Source organism: Mycteria americana, assembly GCF_035582795.1.
Source record: "Mycteria americana isolate JAX WOST 10 ecotype Jacksonville Zoo and Gardens chromosome Z unlocalized genomic scaffold, USCA_MyAme_1.0 Scaffold_30, whole genome shotgun sequence".
Lineage (NCBI taxonomy): Eukaryota > Metazoa > Chordata > Aves > Ciconiiformes > Ciconiidae > Mycteria > Mycteria americana.
In genome coordinates this window covers 2,033,944-2,048,004 of record NW_027445437.1, presented here as the reverse complement: position 1 = coordinate 2,048,004, position 14,061 = coordinate 2,033,944, and the positions used below count along the sequence as shown (strand labels likewise).

The 14,061-nt window shown below is 40.7% G+C and overlaps 1 protein-coding gene across 9 annotated transcripts in view; it reads right to left on the bottom strand.

Annotated features, from left to right (window-relative positions):
• WDR7 (WD repeat domain 7) overlaps window positions 1–14,061 on the bottom strand; it is a 144,260-nt gene that overhangs the window by 129,602 nt on the left and 597 nt on the right. For 7 of the 9 annotated variants that reach the window (XR_012773568.1, XR_012773567.1, XM_075489070.1 and 4 more), the window contains exons 2-3: window positions 2,008–2,179; window positions 704–810 (exon numbers count right to left, since the gene is read on the bottom strand). Coding sequence is in view for 5 of the 9 variants with exons in the window: in XM_075489070.1 (XP_075345185.1) it covers window positions 704–810; window positions 2,008–2,166 (266 nt within the window). In the remaining 4 variants the exon portion in view is untranslated. Of the gene's footprint in view, window positions 1–703; window positions 811–2,007; window positions 2,180–14,061 lie in introns of those variants that run through there. The other 2 variants (XM_075489066.1, XM_075489067.1) reach the window with 1 other exon arrangement.

Genomic DNA, 14,061 nt, shown 5'->3' with positions numbered 1-14,061 from the left:
GACTGCAATCCCCATTAATGTCAATTGCATGAGAAATCCTTCCCCTTTCCTCCCTCTAAATGGTTGCTCTGATTAGTAAATAAAACCTCTTAAAAAATAAAAAGCATTTGCTGACGTATTTTTTCTTAAGGATAAAAATCAAACACTGCAACAGAAACATAAATTGTGTGACAGGTTTCCACATTTTAAAACATGTATTAGGCATCATTTCCTGCCAACAAGCTACACTCCAATTCAAGCTTGCTTTCACTCAAGAAACAGAACTTGGATAAGCAGAGAAAGGAGCAAAATACACATCTATGGTCAACTGAACTGAAACTCGCACAAGCGAAAAGATGACAGCAAGCACAGAAGTGCCTTGACTGAAGGAAACGGCCTCACCCGTCGCATCGTCCACCCAAACGTAAATCACATCCAGCGCTCCACATACTGCTTTACGTACAACCGCGCAGCGTCCTGCCGCTGACTCCCACCGCACGAGAAGTAACAGAGGCAGCCCTCCAGGACCTCGGGCACTTCCCCGTGCTCCTTTCAGGCCACGAATCCAAAATTCACACCAGTGGAGAAGTCCCATAATTTGGAATATCTATAGACATTATACTAAGTAAAAAATACCATGTATGTAAACAACCTGATCTCTCCTCTGCCCTCAATTTCCATTATTTAACAGATCTGCATATTAATAAATCCTCAGGAAACTCACCCGCCTTCTGATGCACTCACTATATACTGCTTTTCACTGGAAGCAGAGGCCTTTGATAAACAAGTAATTGAGGCTGTATGACCAAACAACAGAGCTCTGGGATTAATCTAGAATCAGGGAAATAAAATGTGAAGTAAAAATAACATAGGCACTGTTACTTAACCAGAATATATATATTCCAGATTTCCATTTTATGTATTATACAAATATATGTGTTAATACACACACACACACACACACACTTAATTAGCATAGCAGCAGATATATAATCTTGAAAGAGTTTGCACAGAATGCTGCTATAGTATGTGGAAAAAAAGGAGTTTCTATCTAATACTGTAATGCAAATTTGTGAAAAATATGCATTTTGCATCAAACTCGTGCTATCAATATTTTTAAATCATAGGCTGAATTTGGCCCAATTTGAATGAAAAAATTGCGTTCTACTGCAACAATAGCTTCCCCCAATCAAGTATAGTTCACAACCCTATATATTCATAAATAAGTTTATATAAAGCCCACGCATAGATTAAACATAAAAAAGAAAACTGCCCTTTATTTGTCCTTTCTAGAAAGGACTGGTCGCTTTCTCCCATTCTTTCTTTTTAAATATACCAAACATGAACATAATTTATGGGGGTAACGCACGGACATTGAGATTTTTAGGTATTCAGTACAAACTTTTCCTGAAGCATGCTACTTTTTAACAAGGAAGAATTGTTTTGCTATTCCATTCCAAGAGTTTAAAACTCTTTGTACCAAGGCAAACTACAAGATCATATTCAAAATACACACTTGAAGTTTTCAACTCTAGGGCAGCCACTGGCACAAAACAATTAATCATCAACCTTCATCTCTGCTATTAGCCTTTTTTCTCTTTCAGTTTTCATGGAAAAAAAAAAATGGTTGAATACAATAATAACCTGGAAAAGTTCTCAAAGCACAGTCCTCTGATCACTGCAATCTGTTTTCACAAAACAATATTAAGCAGCTAAACTTGAAAATAACAACTAGTTTAGAGCGGCTCCAGAAAAGAGGAAGTAATTACTTAAAAAAATTACTGCAGGAGCAGCAGCAAAGTTCAAGAGCAAAAACGTCTTTCTAATCTGAAATATTCACTACAAGAAGCATGTAGTGTCACATCCAGGCCTCATGAGAGGGAGGAAGAAAGGACAAGCGAACAAGGGCGTAAAAAGAACCGAAGACCAGAATGGATACTATAATATCGAAGAATAAAATCACACTGGCAACAACGATACACACTTTGAACACAAAGAAAATTAAGATTATAGAGACGCTAGTCTTACCTCTAAATCCAAAGAAAGGTCCCAGAGACATATTTGTCCATCGTGGCATCCCGTGACAATCATGGACGTGTCCTCCATGAGCAGCAGGGTGGATATGCAGTGCGTGGGGGCTTTGCGGCCCCACAGGACGATGGGCAGAACGAGGCTGTTTCCTGCCATTTTGGTTTCACGCCTGTCAATTTAATCAAGATAATAAATATTATGTCTCAGCAGGTATGCTGTTCCTGCACTTAGCGCGTTCTTATCCTCACAAAGACTAAAAAATTAGTCTGAAGTGACTTCATAAATATTTTATACAAAAGAAACATAGTCACTATATATGCCATTCTTCAAATAAAATACAGTGTACAATCACCTCTTCTCTCATCAGGGAACGTGTTCATCTTCATATATGGATTAAATAACATTCTTTAAGCAGTCACTTGAAAGATACAGAGAACTGTGGTAGCATTATAACATCACTATTTTGATTTCTTACACATTTTGCAAAAGATGCCACTTTGAAAAGTGGCATTTCCCTACACATATAGGTACCAAATAGCATTTCCCTACGCAGAGGCACTTTTGCCAAAAATCACTCTTTTTACAATAATTTTGAAGTAACAAATGCTTTAAGTCCCAGGGCTACAGCAGCTAATATATGCCCAATAGTAGAGTTCATCCCCATTTGCAACAACCTTCAGTCAAAAATAGGCTCTGGAGGTTTCTACAGATGACTATGCACAAAATTCTGTTCTGTTCGAACAGTGTCTCGTTGACATAGCTTTTGCAAATTTGTATTTATGTCGGAGTATCTAGCATCCTGCATTAGGCGAAATCAGAGGTGGGAAACATTTTCAAGGTTAATGCCATTCCTTAATTCATACTCTCATAGTTCATTCCCCCTCACGCACACAGCTAAAGAGGCTAACTAAACAAATAACAGCTAATTAAAAATAGAAATAGCCTAATTAAAAGATATATGTTAGTTTTGAACCTTTCGGTTTCTGGTTTCTAAGCCTTGGTGGTAAATGTTTTCAAAGTGTCACCTGCCCGATACCAGTACAGAAGTAAAGATGCACTTCTATGGCCTGCCTCCCACGGCAGGCAGGGCCGCACGCACGCAAGAGCTGCTTAGACGGGGTGATAAGGGAAAAGGAATTAGAACAGCCAATGTCAAAAGATGTGGTTTGAGGGGAAAAAAATCCTTACCAGCATTATCAACCCTATTTAGAACTAAAGCAAGCTAGGAAAGGAATAAATACCACGAGTGCAGGCCACTTCTCATCCTCCCTCATTTCTCCACCGCTGCCAACCACCGTGAACTGGATCCCCAACCAGAACTGAAGGGATTTAGAGACCGAGACTTTACAGGTAGGCACTGGCTCATTCCTGTGACCCCTGCTTTATGGCACTGCAGGACCCGTGGCATCACCTTTTATTCAATAAAGGTTGCTTTTTTATTTATTCTGCATAAATGCTGATGGTCTCGTGTAATCCAATCGTTTTGATGCTGATGACTTGGTGACAACTGACCCCCCCCTTCTCCCCTCCCCAGTTTCCACAAGGCCCTGTGCCCCAGCCCCACCGACCCCAGCCAGCTCGAAGCTGCAAGCGGACGTTTCTCCCACGGACCGTCTACAGCTCCCGCCGGGGGGGAAGCGCGGCAGGGCGCGAGGACGGGCAGCGAGCGTGCTGCTGTGCCAGCTTTGCCACGCTGCCGAAACCCAAGACGACACAAAGCCCCGCAAGGAAAACTCGGTGGCACTGCAGTATGACTTCAGGCAAACTTGGTGACTCAGCAGGTTTGACAAGCTTTGTGAAGTTCATCTGTGGACCTAAAATGCCTGTCCCCCCGCCCTTTTTTTCTTTTTTATGAGTCAATCTGTATTGAAACAGAAAGCACAGACCAGCCAGCTACTGAAGTCTTTTGAGGAACTACAGTAGCACGAGATGTGCTTACTTAATAGCTGAAGGTAGTTTTGCTCACCATGATTTGCCATATGGACTAGATTCTGGCCACTATCCAATGAGAAAGAGATGCAATGCTATCTTCATAGCAACATTTAATATCTTATAAATATATTGACACAAATAACATGGAGAAATTTTTATCTGTCACAAAGCCAAAATTTTCTTGGTGACTGGGAAATAGAGAACAACAAATGTGTTTGAATCGTAACTTCAGAGAGAAAGAAAACATCATAGCAACTGAAGTTGTAGTAATAAAACATAGTTAGGAGGATTAGCACAAGACTTAAACACCAAAACAAACCACTGTTTTTGTTAGCAACATTCTGAGCCTGCCAACCACTTAAGTGTTTTTATAACGTATGATCCTTGAATCTGAGTCTGCTTATACTGAGCTCGTCAGTGTATTGTCCGTTCTCCGGCGGGGCAAGGGCCGATGCAGGCAGCAGCTCTGGGGACTGCCTCCCTGCCTGCCGCCCTGCCTGCACCCCCGTGGCAGGGAACACGAGAAAGTCCAGCGCAGGAAAAGGAAACTGTAAATACAAGACTTTCTTAGGCTTTCCAGGTAACCGACTGAGCTCATGATTGTTTTGGGTATGCTTTGGGGGTATATTCTGTACTCAAGAAATAAAAATGCTGGAATTTAAGTTATATTTCGATCGTACCAACTGTGAGTTTATATAAAGACATACGTAAGATCCATTCCAGTTACTATTACTCTCTCAGAAACAACTGAAAAATGGCATGCGTAACCATCAAGCAGAGAAAATATGTCAGGAGCGACTGACTTTTTCTTATCCATCTCTTATTCTGCATTCAGAGTTGTAAGAGTTACTCAGCCGCAGTGAAAGTTTGAGTTACGGAAAGTTATTGCTTGCAGCATTTTGTGATAAATGAATGGGTGAAACAGTTGTGTTAAATAAATAAACCCTCCTTATGTACTATTTTGTGCAGGTTTATGTTCTGAACGTACCACAGCTCACACCAGAGCAGCATTTCTGATTTAGAGGAGTATAAACACACCAAACACTGAAGAAATATTTTTTAAAAATGTATCTTGTCCTGTCTTTCTGTAGATACATACGTATTCTTCCGGCTTGAGCGATCCGGCAATATTTGCATTTGTTTACAGATATGTAAACGTGTTTTACGGCACTTCAGCAGAGGGGAAAAAATTCTGAATTATGACAGAGGAAAAATAAAGGTCATTCTGAATCTAAGTGAGGTTCACTACAACTCCACTTCCCCACTGCGATAACCACAGTTCCCCTCTGAGTTCCCGTGATATTCCGATCAGACAACAGTGATGGTTAGAAGGAACTAACTAGGAACGGAGCAGCGCCGTGCTGACCCACTGCCCAGCTACTGCCAAACACCCCCCCCCAAAACACTCCTGCCTGCCCTTTCTTCCAAGGAAGCACAAGCATGAGCTCCAGATTTCCATGGAAGTTGTGGGAATTTAATTCAACAATCTTCAGTGCCACTGAAAGCTATCATGCCAGGTTTCACATCTCCCCTTTGAGACAAACTCAGGTTTGATATAGGGAGGCAACTACAAAGACCTTGCTCGCACCAACCACAAACTTGACTTTTTGATCTTACGTTACCCTGGCCGTTCCCAGAGGTGACTTGCACACTTAAACAAGTGCTTTCTGCATCAAAACCAGCATTTCAAAACACTGTTTTTTACTATACTACATGGAGTTCAACATAAAGTAATGCCATCTCTCATCTATATAAAAATTACAGTGCAATTTCTTCAAGAAATTAGGTTTTTTTATTAATTTTGCCAAATGCTGCCTATACTCCTAGGGCAAACCACCTCTGCAGCCAGAGAAATCGAACATGATAATGTACATGGAAAAATGGGGGAAGGGAAGACAGCGAGAGCAGAATAATGACTAGCTAAGTATTACAAACTGTAAAGCAGCTTCCAGGGCCAGCTGGATGTACCAAGCCTCAAACTTCTGAAAAGCGAGAGATGCGTGGTCATTTTTCACAAAACCCATACCATAAAACCAGTAATATCACTTACTAAGAAGTGCCATTTTATGCCAACTCACTTCTTGCATCTCACTGGACTATCTTCATTAAGAACTATTTATTTCATTAAGAGCTATAATTTAATGAACAAGTCTAAATAAAGACCAACAATCAAGCATTTCATCTATTGCAACATACTACAAGCTACACTGAAACTAGGAGTTGTAAAACATGCCTGTAAATGTAGTGTTAATTGTTATGCAACGCCGGATCAATTGTTCTGTCTGGACGATCACAATACAGAGCCATAAAAGAATTAAAAGATTTTAAATAATACAGTGACCGTACTAAAGAGCTACGATTCTAAAAATACTTGATTTACAGAAAAATAATCATAAAAATACAGTGAAAAGTAGAAATAAAGTGTCCAGATGCAATACAAAAAATGCAATCGTCATCAACAACAATCACCAAAACCAAACAAAAATAACCATTTAACTCTTTTACCACCCAATTTTTGTTAATTAAATAAAACAAAGGACGCACAAGGAAAGGTGGGGAGAGATGGAAATGTCTTTGCTTCATATATATTGAAGCACTTGACTACCAATCAAGGTACGACATTCTTTACAAAGCGTTCTGCCCTCGCTACCTACAAAAAGCTCCCTTCACAGCTCCACTACTGTGGACTAGAAATGCAAAGCTGTGCCCGAATTAATCCCAAAAGCTGCTACGACCGCAGCCCCCGCAGGTAACGCGCACAGAGCGTTCCTCTCGCCCCCCTGACTAAAAGACACGCTGGTTTAGCAGTGACCTCTAAAGTACTTCCTCTGAGGTTTTCTTCTTCATAATGTAAATGATATTTGATCACCAGTGTAACCTATGAACTAAATTTTAATGGTTAATAAAGCAATCCATCAATAATTTCAGAGCGGAAAAATCTAGGAGTAAAAATACTGATAAGCAGCATAAAAATCTCTCCTTTCATCTCCTATTGCTGACAGTTCAGGGACCAAGTCACAGTATTTACGTGTCACCCAATTGTTTTGGCGATGCAAACGGCTCCGCTTTTGAGCGAATATAGAAGTTCCCCTACCAGGGCACAAAATTGTTCCTAGAAATTTTGCAGTCAGTTTAATGCTCTTCCAAACTACTTCTAAAAACTCCAAAATTGACAACACTATAAATACATTCTTAAACGGAATTTTCAAAAGGAACATATAGGATATTACAACATAGAAAAATATTAGCACATATAAGTAACCTAATGTATTTTATACTTTCCATGCAGAAAATCATGAGAGCAAGCACTGAAAACATTAACAGCAAAACACTTTCTAAAGGCATACAGATAGTCACATTTCAAAACTTTTATCTAAGACAAACAGAATTCTTAAAATATTCAACATCAACCCTTGGGAGAGAGAGCAAAAAGAAAAACTACCTCTTTCCTTCTAGTTTTTTATTATGGTACCGCAATGCCTTCATTAAAAACTTCATTTTCAGAAAATACCACAAGCTCATTTTAACAGTTGAAGAATTCAGGCTACAAAGAACAACCCTGCTCTACCCTTGGCAAACACTGAATACATCCCCTGCAAAAACCAAAACTCACTTATTGTCTGTAAACAATCAATAATTTTTTTACATCAATGATGACAAACTACAGTAGCAAATAAACAGTGTACCATTGACAAATGGTCAAAAAGCATGCAGAGAATCATTAGAAATATAATCCCACATTTTAGTTATTTATACCTCTCTAGAATAAACTATTTTTGCAGAAAAGGGAACTGGAACTTTGAACTGGAAAACGGAGATGTCAAACTGAGTGGAGTTCTTCTGCTTAACACCCCTCTGGCTTCACAGGGACGACTGTTAACTTCTCCCCTATCCCTTCCACAAGTGCCGGAATCCCAGTTTTCTTCCTCCCAACGCCCAATAAGAGAATGAGTTTGTGTTATTGCACATATGTAGGGGTGTGTGTATATATAAAAGCATACTTGTATTTATTTTCCTTCACTTTCAAATTACCTCTCTCAAAGAGACAACAAACACACAGATGCAGGGGCGTGGGAAAAGACCTTCCTGAAAAGACTTGACAGAGCGCAGGCTCTCTTTTTCGTTCTCTGCCCCGCAACAGAGGATCTTTTCTCTCCCTCATATTTGTGTTTTTCATAAGGTGAGAGTTGCAGTGTAAATCACAGCCTCACTACCTTTTGTAGTGCCTTGGGAAGTTATTTCCACTCATTTTTTTGGAGTCACAAAGCCCCTCCTCTTCTGTCCCTTTCCACAACTCTGATAGGTGCCACTTCGTATCCGAAACCCATACAGTCTCCCATATTCCCTCTAAATAACGCTGGCTCTTCCGCTCATCGCCTACAGCAGATAACTGCTACTTACACCCGTAAGTTGCCGTCTCTCGAGGATGTACCAGAATAGTCCAGAGTGGCGGGGCATGTTTCGCCAGACACAACGACTAGAAAGCTATAAAATAAAGATGTGTTTCTTTTTTTCATTCAAACTGAAGTCTCTCAGCTCTCCATCCTTCTGCTGCTGTATCTTTACCTAGCTGCAGACCCAAAGGCTGAACCACCCCGATAGCCTGCCGCTGGATCACTCCAACACATCAGCGCCTGCCTTCTCCCTGGAAGCCCCAGACGGCACGCAGTACTGCAGTGCAGCCTTGTAACCCTTCCTCTCTGTTTGGCGCTTCCTTTTCTTGACCTGCTGGCTACAGCCTCGCTAAGAGAGTCTGGCACGCCGCTCTCTTGGCCGCACGGAGACACAGCTGCTCATCTGCCAGGATGCCCAGCTCCTTCTCTGTGACGCTGCTGTCCAGCCTGCCGTCCCCCAGCCTGTGTGCCATTTCAGATGCAGGACTTTCCACGGTCATCACGAACTTCCCCCCATCACCACGACCTTCCGACGACAGGGAGCAGTGTCCCAACCACGTTAACCACTGCCTGGTCCTATGGGTTTCTATTTACCCTGTAAAAACCAAGGCAAAAATGGCACTGAGTGCCTCAGCCTTTTTCATGCTTCTGTTACTAGGGCCGCTATATCATCAAAATATAATCCAGTTAAGAGTTATATACACATACATCTCAGTTATGTTCTTTGTATTGAAAGAGAGAGTGATTCTTCAGATTAGCGTATTATTTCTAATTTTTTGGGATCATCTGCTAATCTGCTAGAATGGTCAAGTGACTATTCCAACTGCACTGCTTAGAGGCTGGTATTTAGGCAAATTTCATAATCTGGGATACATTCCTATTTGAGTAAAGCTATTAACTGATTTCTTAAGTACAACGTCTAAAATACTGAATCAAAGACTCACATAAACATCTTAATCAAGCCATCGTCCTCTAAACACTAACTAGCACTTTCAGGACTAGTAAGCTACAGTTAAACTATTCGCAGCTAACTTATTGAACCAAATTATAATCAGAAAACATAATAGTAATTTCAAATCAAAGTCCGATGATGAAGGTACAGGGCAGATGCACAGAAAATGTTTCAGTTAACTGTAGCTTATTGTTCAATATAATCAGGAGAATGACCAGGTACGATAGCTATGGGTATAAAGACAAAGGTCAGATGCACGGTCAGAGAGCTTTATAAACCTTGTTTCTATAGGAGATTAAAGGTAGAGTCATGTAATTTTTCTGGCCCTCTGCCTCATCTCTCATATAAAATAAACCCAATAAGCAGCAAATCGGAACAACACCGAAACAAAAACATTCTGCATACAAACCACAGCAGGACTCAAAGCCTTTATCATATGGGTTATTACCTTCTACCCCACCTCACGCTTGGAAACGCATTCCAGTATTTTAAGAAAGGATTAGCATTCCTGTCCATCCAGTTTTTGCATATACTTTTATCTTTCCAAGTGACAGCAACAGACAGGCAAAAAAAATCCACAAGCCTTCCTCCACCTGTGTACAAACTGTTCCTGAAACAGGAACATTTTGTTTGCAGTTTCCTCAAGTCTTCCCACAACTTTCAGTCATGATGGGAAGCCTTGAGACCTCATTAAACCTTGTAAGCCTCAAGTTATTTACCCTGAAACAGCATCCATACTAAGGATTTTTACAGATAGAAAAAGCACCCAAACAAAGTTAATTTATGGGAGGAAGCCCAGCAGCTAGTGAGAGCGGCTTTTCCCCTCTGCATTGCCTTAGGACAATGAAACCAGTTTCCTTTCAGGCCTGTCACTAGCAAGCGGATGTAATCCTCTAGCTGGTAGTACTTCCATGCCCTGTGTGCAGAGAAAGAGAAACCGTTGTGGCCAGTACGGGATCTGATGCGTACCTAGATTTCCTTGCCCTCATCTACACCAGTGGGTAGATATATGAAGAAAGGTTTAAGAAGAAGCAGGGATAATAATGCTGCAGACTGTACAAGTAGAAAACAAAGCTAAAGGAAAGGAAGGGAGAACAGAACACGGCATTGGAGATGTCTCCAGGTGAGATAATCAGAAGGTACGATCAACATCGTACTTTGGTACAACTAAACACGCTGCCCAACTCATTTGATCTGCCGACGACTTTTAAAGCACAGACGAGGCAGACAGAAGCACACAAATTCTTCCCCCTCTTACAGCACTTAGTCCTAACAGTTTGCACACATAACTTAAAAACATCGGTAATATCGCCACAACTGCAAAACCAGGAGAGTAACTTCAGTTTTGTGGCCAAAAAGAAACCTGTTTTAGGTTTAGTCTACATGCACGAGTGCTAAGCAACCATCGTGGTGATCTTCCACGTGTGACCCCACCGGAATTCACAGTTACCTGGGCGCTTTTGGAAGCGCTGCACGCCCAGGTGCTACGGATTGTTCTGGTCTGGAGCAAATCACAGCGGTATCTCCCAAACAGAGACAGAGAGTATCAGCTGTACATCAGCCCCGCCAGACTGGTGGAATACTTCAGTACTTTCATGTCCCGTTACAGCACTGTGGCACGACGCCGCCCAGACTGAGCTCAGCGAGCCCTGCGCTCGGCCCGTTTCCTTGGGGAGACGCGTCCAGGTACAGCAGGCACGTGGGAAGGATACAAGGCAGGCCAGGAGAAAGGAGCGCTTCTTTGGGGAAAAGAAGTAAAAAGATATATTTATCTACCTTTGTCTTAACAGACCACAGCAAAAGCCAAGAAGAGCTCCTTCCGAACACATTTATTTCAATTAAGTACATGCGTAATAAAGAATTAAATCTGGGATATGTGTGGACACTAAAAGAATCTACCAAAAAAAATACATCTATGAACTGACTGTTTCTTTATCGTGTATGCTATCAGTACGTAACAGCTCCAAAATGAACCGTTAAAGGCTGCCAAATGAGTATCTGCTTTTAAATAAATGTAACTGTGCTTATGTTCAAACAAAGCAACTCAGAAAGGTTAAGAATAAACAATTTGTTTCCCTATCAATGTTTACCACATGTTAATGCCATTTTTGTGTATTTTCAGCAGAATTTAAATTATGTTATTATTCAGATTTGCCACCAGTAAGTACAGAGATGGCTGCCATCCATGACATCAGGACAAACCTTCTAAGTGCATTGCATATTTTCAAATGAAGAGCAATTTTTATGCCTAATATTTTTCACGCATACAGAATCTCTCATTCAAAAAGACATTAGTCAAGCATTGTAACACCCCTCCTAAAACCATTTACATAAAGACAATCGTACATTTATGGTAAAGGCTCATTTCTGTTACATCATGGCTTTCGTCTGAATAATCCAAGGCATTCTATAAAAATCTGATGATTTTAAATTTAACTACAAATGGCCTTTTCCATTTAATACTTGGGGACGGAGAAAAAGGATTAATGAGGTAGGGAGAAGAAAATTAGAGTACTTTACCCAGAGTTGCAGAAATCTTTCCTTATCAGAACCCACGTATTTAGACAATCGCACCTTTCTTTAAGTAGATGGTGAATAAGCAAACAATTCTGTTATTAAATACAAATGGTCAGTAAAGTTTGCTATGTCAATTAAACTCTGCTTGTTTCTAAAGGCCTGTCAGTAGTTTTCAGAGTCTTTTGGAATTAGTTTTGACTCACTACAAAGGGATCAAATGCAAAATATTTTTGCTTTCTTAAGCTATCGTTAATCTAACAAAATGAGTTTGAATCGCAGAACAGCCGAGGTTGGCAAGGCACCTTGGGAGATCATACCCTCCAACCCCCTGCAAAAGCCGGGTCAGCTACCGCAGGTTGTCCCGGACAGCGTCAGTCGAGTGCTGGCTATCCCCAAGGATGGAGACTCCACAACCTCACCCTGTGCGACCTGTTCCAGTGCTTAGCCACCCTCCAGCTGGACTTCGTGCTGCCACTGGCAACCCTTTGAGCCCGACCATTCCATGGGTTTTGAATCCACTTCACTCTCCGCTTATCCAGACCCATGTGTCATCAGCTTGTCTGTAAGGCTTTTTACAGGAAACTGTGTCGAAGCCTCATGATAGTCAAGAGAAACAACACTCACTGCTCTCCCTCATCCCCCAAGCCAGTCATCTCATCGTGGGAGGCTATCAAGTTGGTTACGCACAACTTGCTCTTTGTAAATCCATGCCAACCAAGAAGTCTGAGAAAGCTTTTAAAAAGGTAATACTTTTTCAAGCAAATAAATCCCCCATTTTTTAAATTTCCTTTTTAGCTAAAAGAAATTTTGGACCATATCTGCAGGATACAAAATACTATAAAACAATCTATCAGGTCAGGTCTTGCATTTTGACACATGTAGCAAACCATTCTCATTTCAGCTCGCATCTGATAAGCACTGAATATGAAACTTAGAGAATGGTAACTGATGCTTTATCCAATTAACAGCACACCTTTCTGATTTGCAACTACAAAAAGATTATGGCAACACTATGCTAAAAACCACTTATAAAAAGAAGTATTTTTAAAATGTCATTCTTCTCTAAGAGAGTATTGTGAGTAAACAGGTGAAGAATGCAATCCATTTGGTTAGCTGTACAACGAAGAAACAATTTGGTCATGATGACAGCAAAGTCAGGAAACTGGCTTAGCAAAAAGCTAGGTAAACCCAGAGTTTTAATGCCACCCCCATGCACTCACAAATACACGCACAAAATGGGACAGCAGCTGGGAGTTAAACTGGCAGCTACATTCATCTTGATACTCAGCTTTACTTGTTTCAATACACACAAAAAAGCCCCCAACAGCTACCAAGGAGAACTGATGTATCCCTACATAACCAAGAGCTGCAAGGACTCTTCAAAGGCCCCAATTCCGTAAACACAGCACACTTAATTTTACGACTATGAATATTCACACTGACCTCGCTAACCCTACTTATTAGAACTAAGCATATCTGCAGGAGAGAACCAACCTACTGTTTTGAACTTGGTCAAAACTGTTAGGCTACACTGAAGTTCATGTGAAGTGACAAGGTGATTTCAATCCAGGTATAATAATGACTAACCCCTCATTCTCATTATGCTGATGAAGGATTAAAAAAATTAATGGCACCTGGCCTTCTGTTATCCCCATCTACTTTGTTCATCCAAAATTCATCACATCAAGTCGTCTTTGCTTTTTCCCTTAAATCATGAGCTTCTCCATAACATTGTGCAGCCAGTACCTCTACGTCCCCCTAAGTCAATTTATCTGTAATAGCCATTTCCAAAAAGCAACACTACATCGTACAACATATTTGTATTTCAAGCACCCCAAGACAATACTTGTCACAGGGCTCTATGTCTCGAATTGGCCGTTGGGTGTTACAGTAATCTAAATAAAAAGATCACATTACCATCAAACCTTCCCAATACGCTCAAGATCAAAAATAAATTCAACAAATACAAACTTGTGTTCCAAAACAGAAATAGAAAAGTAACTAGTTAAGACCAAGCTCTTCCTTATCAGGTGGCAATAACAACAGCAACAATCCAACGAGAGATTAGTGCTTGCCCCTTGGCCCAGCTGAGTGAATGACTACAAGAGCCTGACTTAAAAGTACTTAACAATATGAAGGCAAGATTGGTTATCTCCCCCCAAAAAAACAGCACTCCCTGTATACGTAGAAGGTTATAAAACACCAAAGAGAGGAAATAATAATTTGGGACTCTAAATCCTTCATTATAGTTAACAG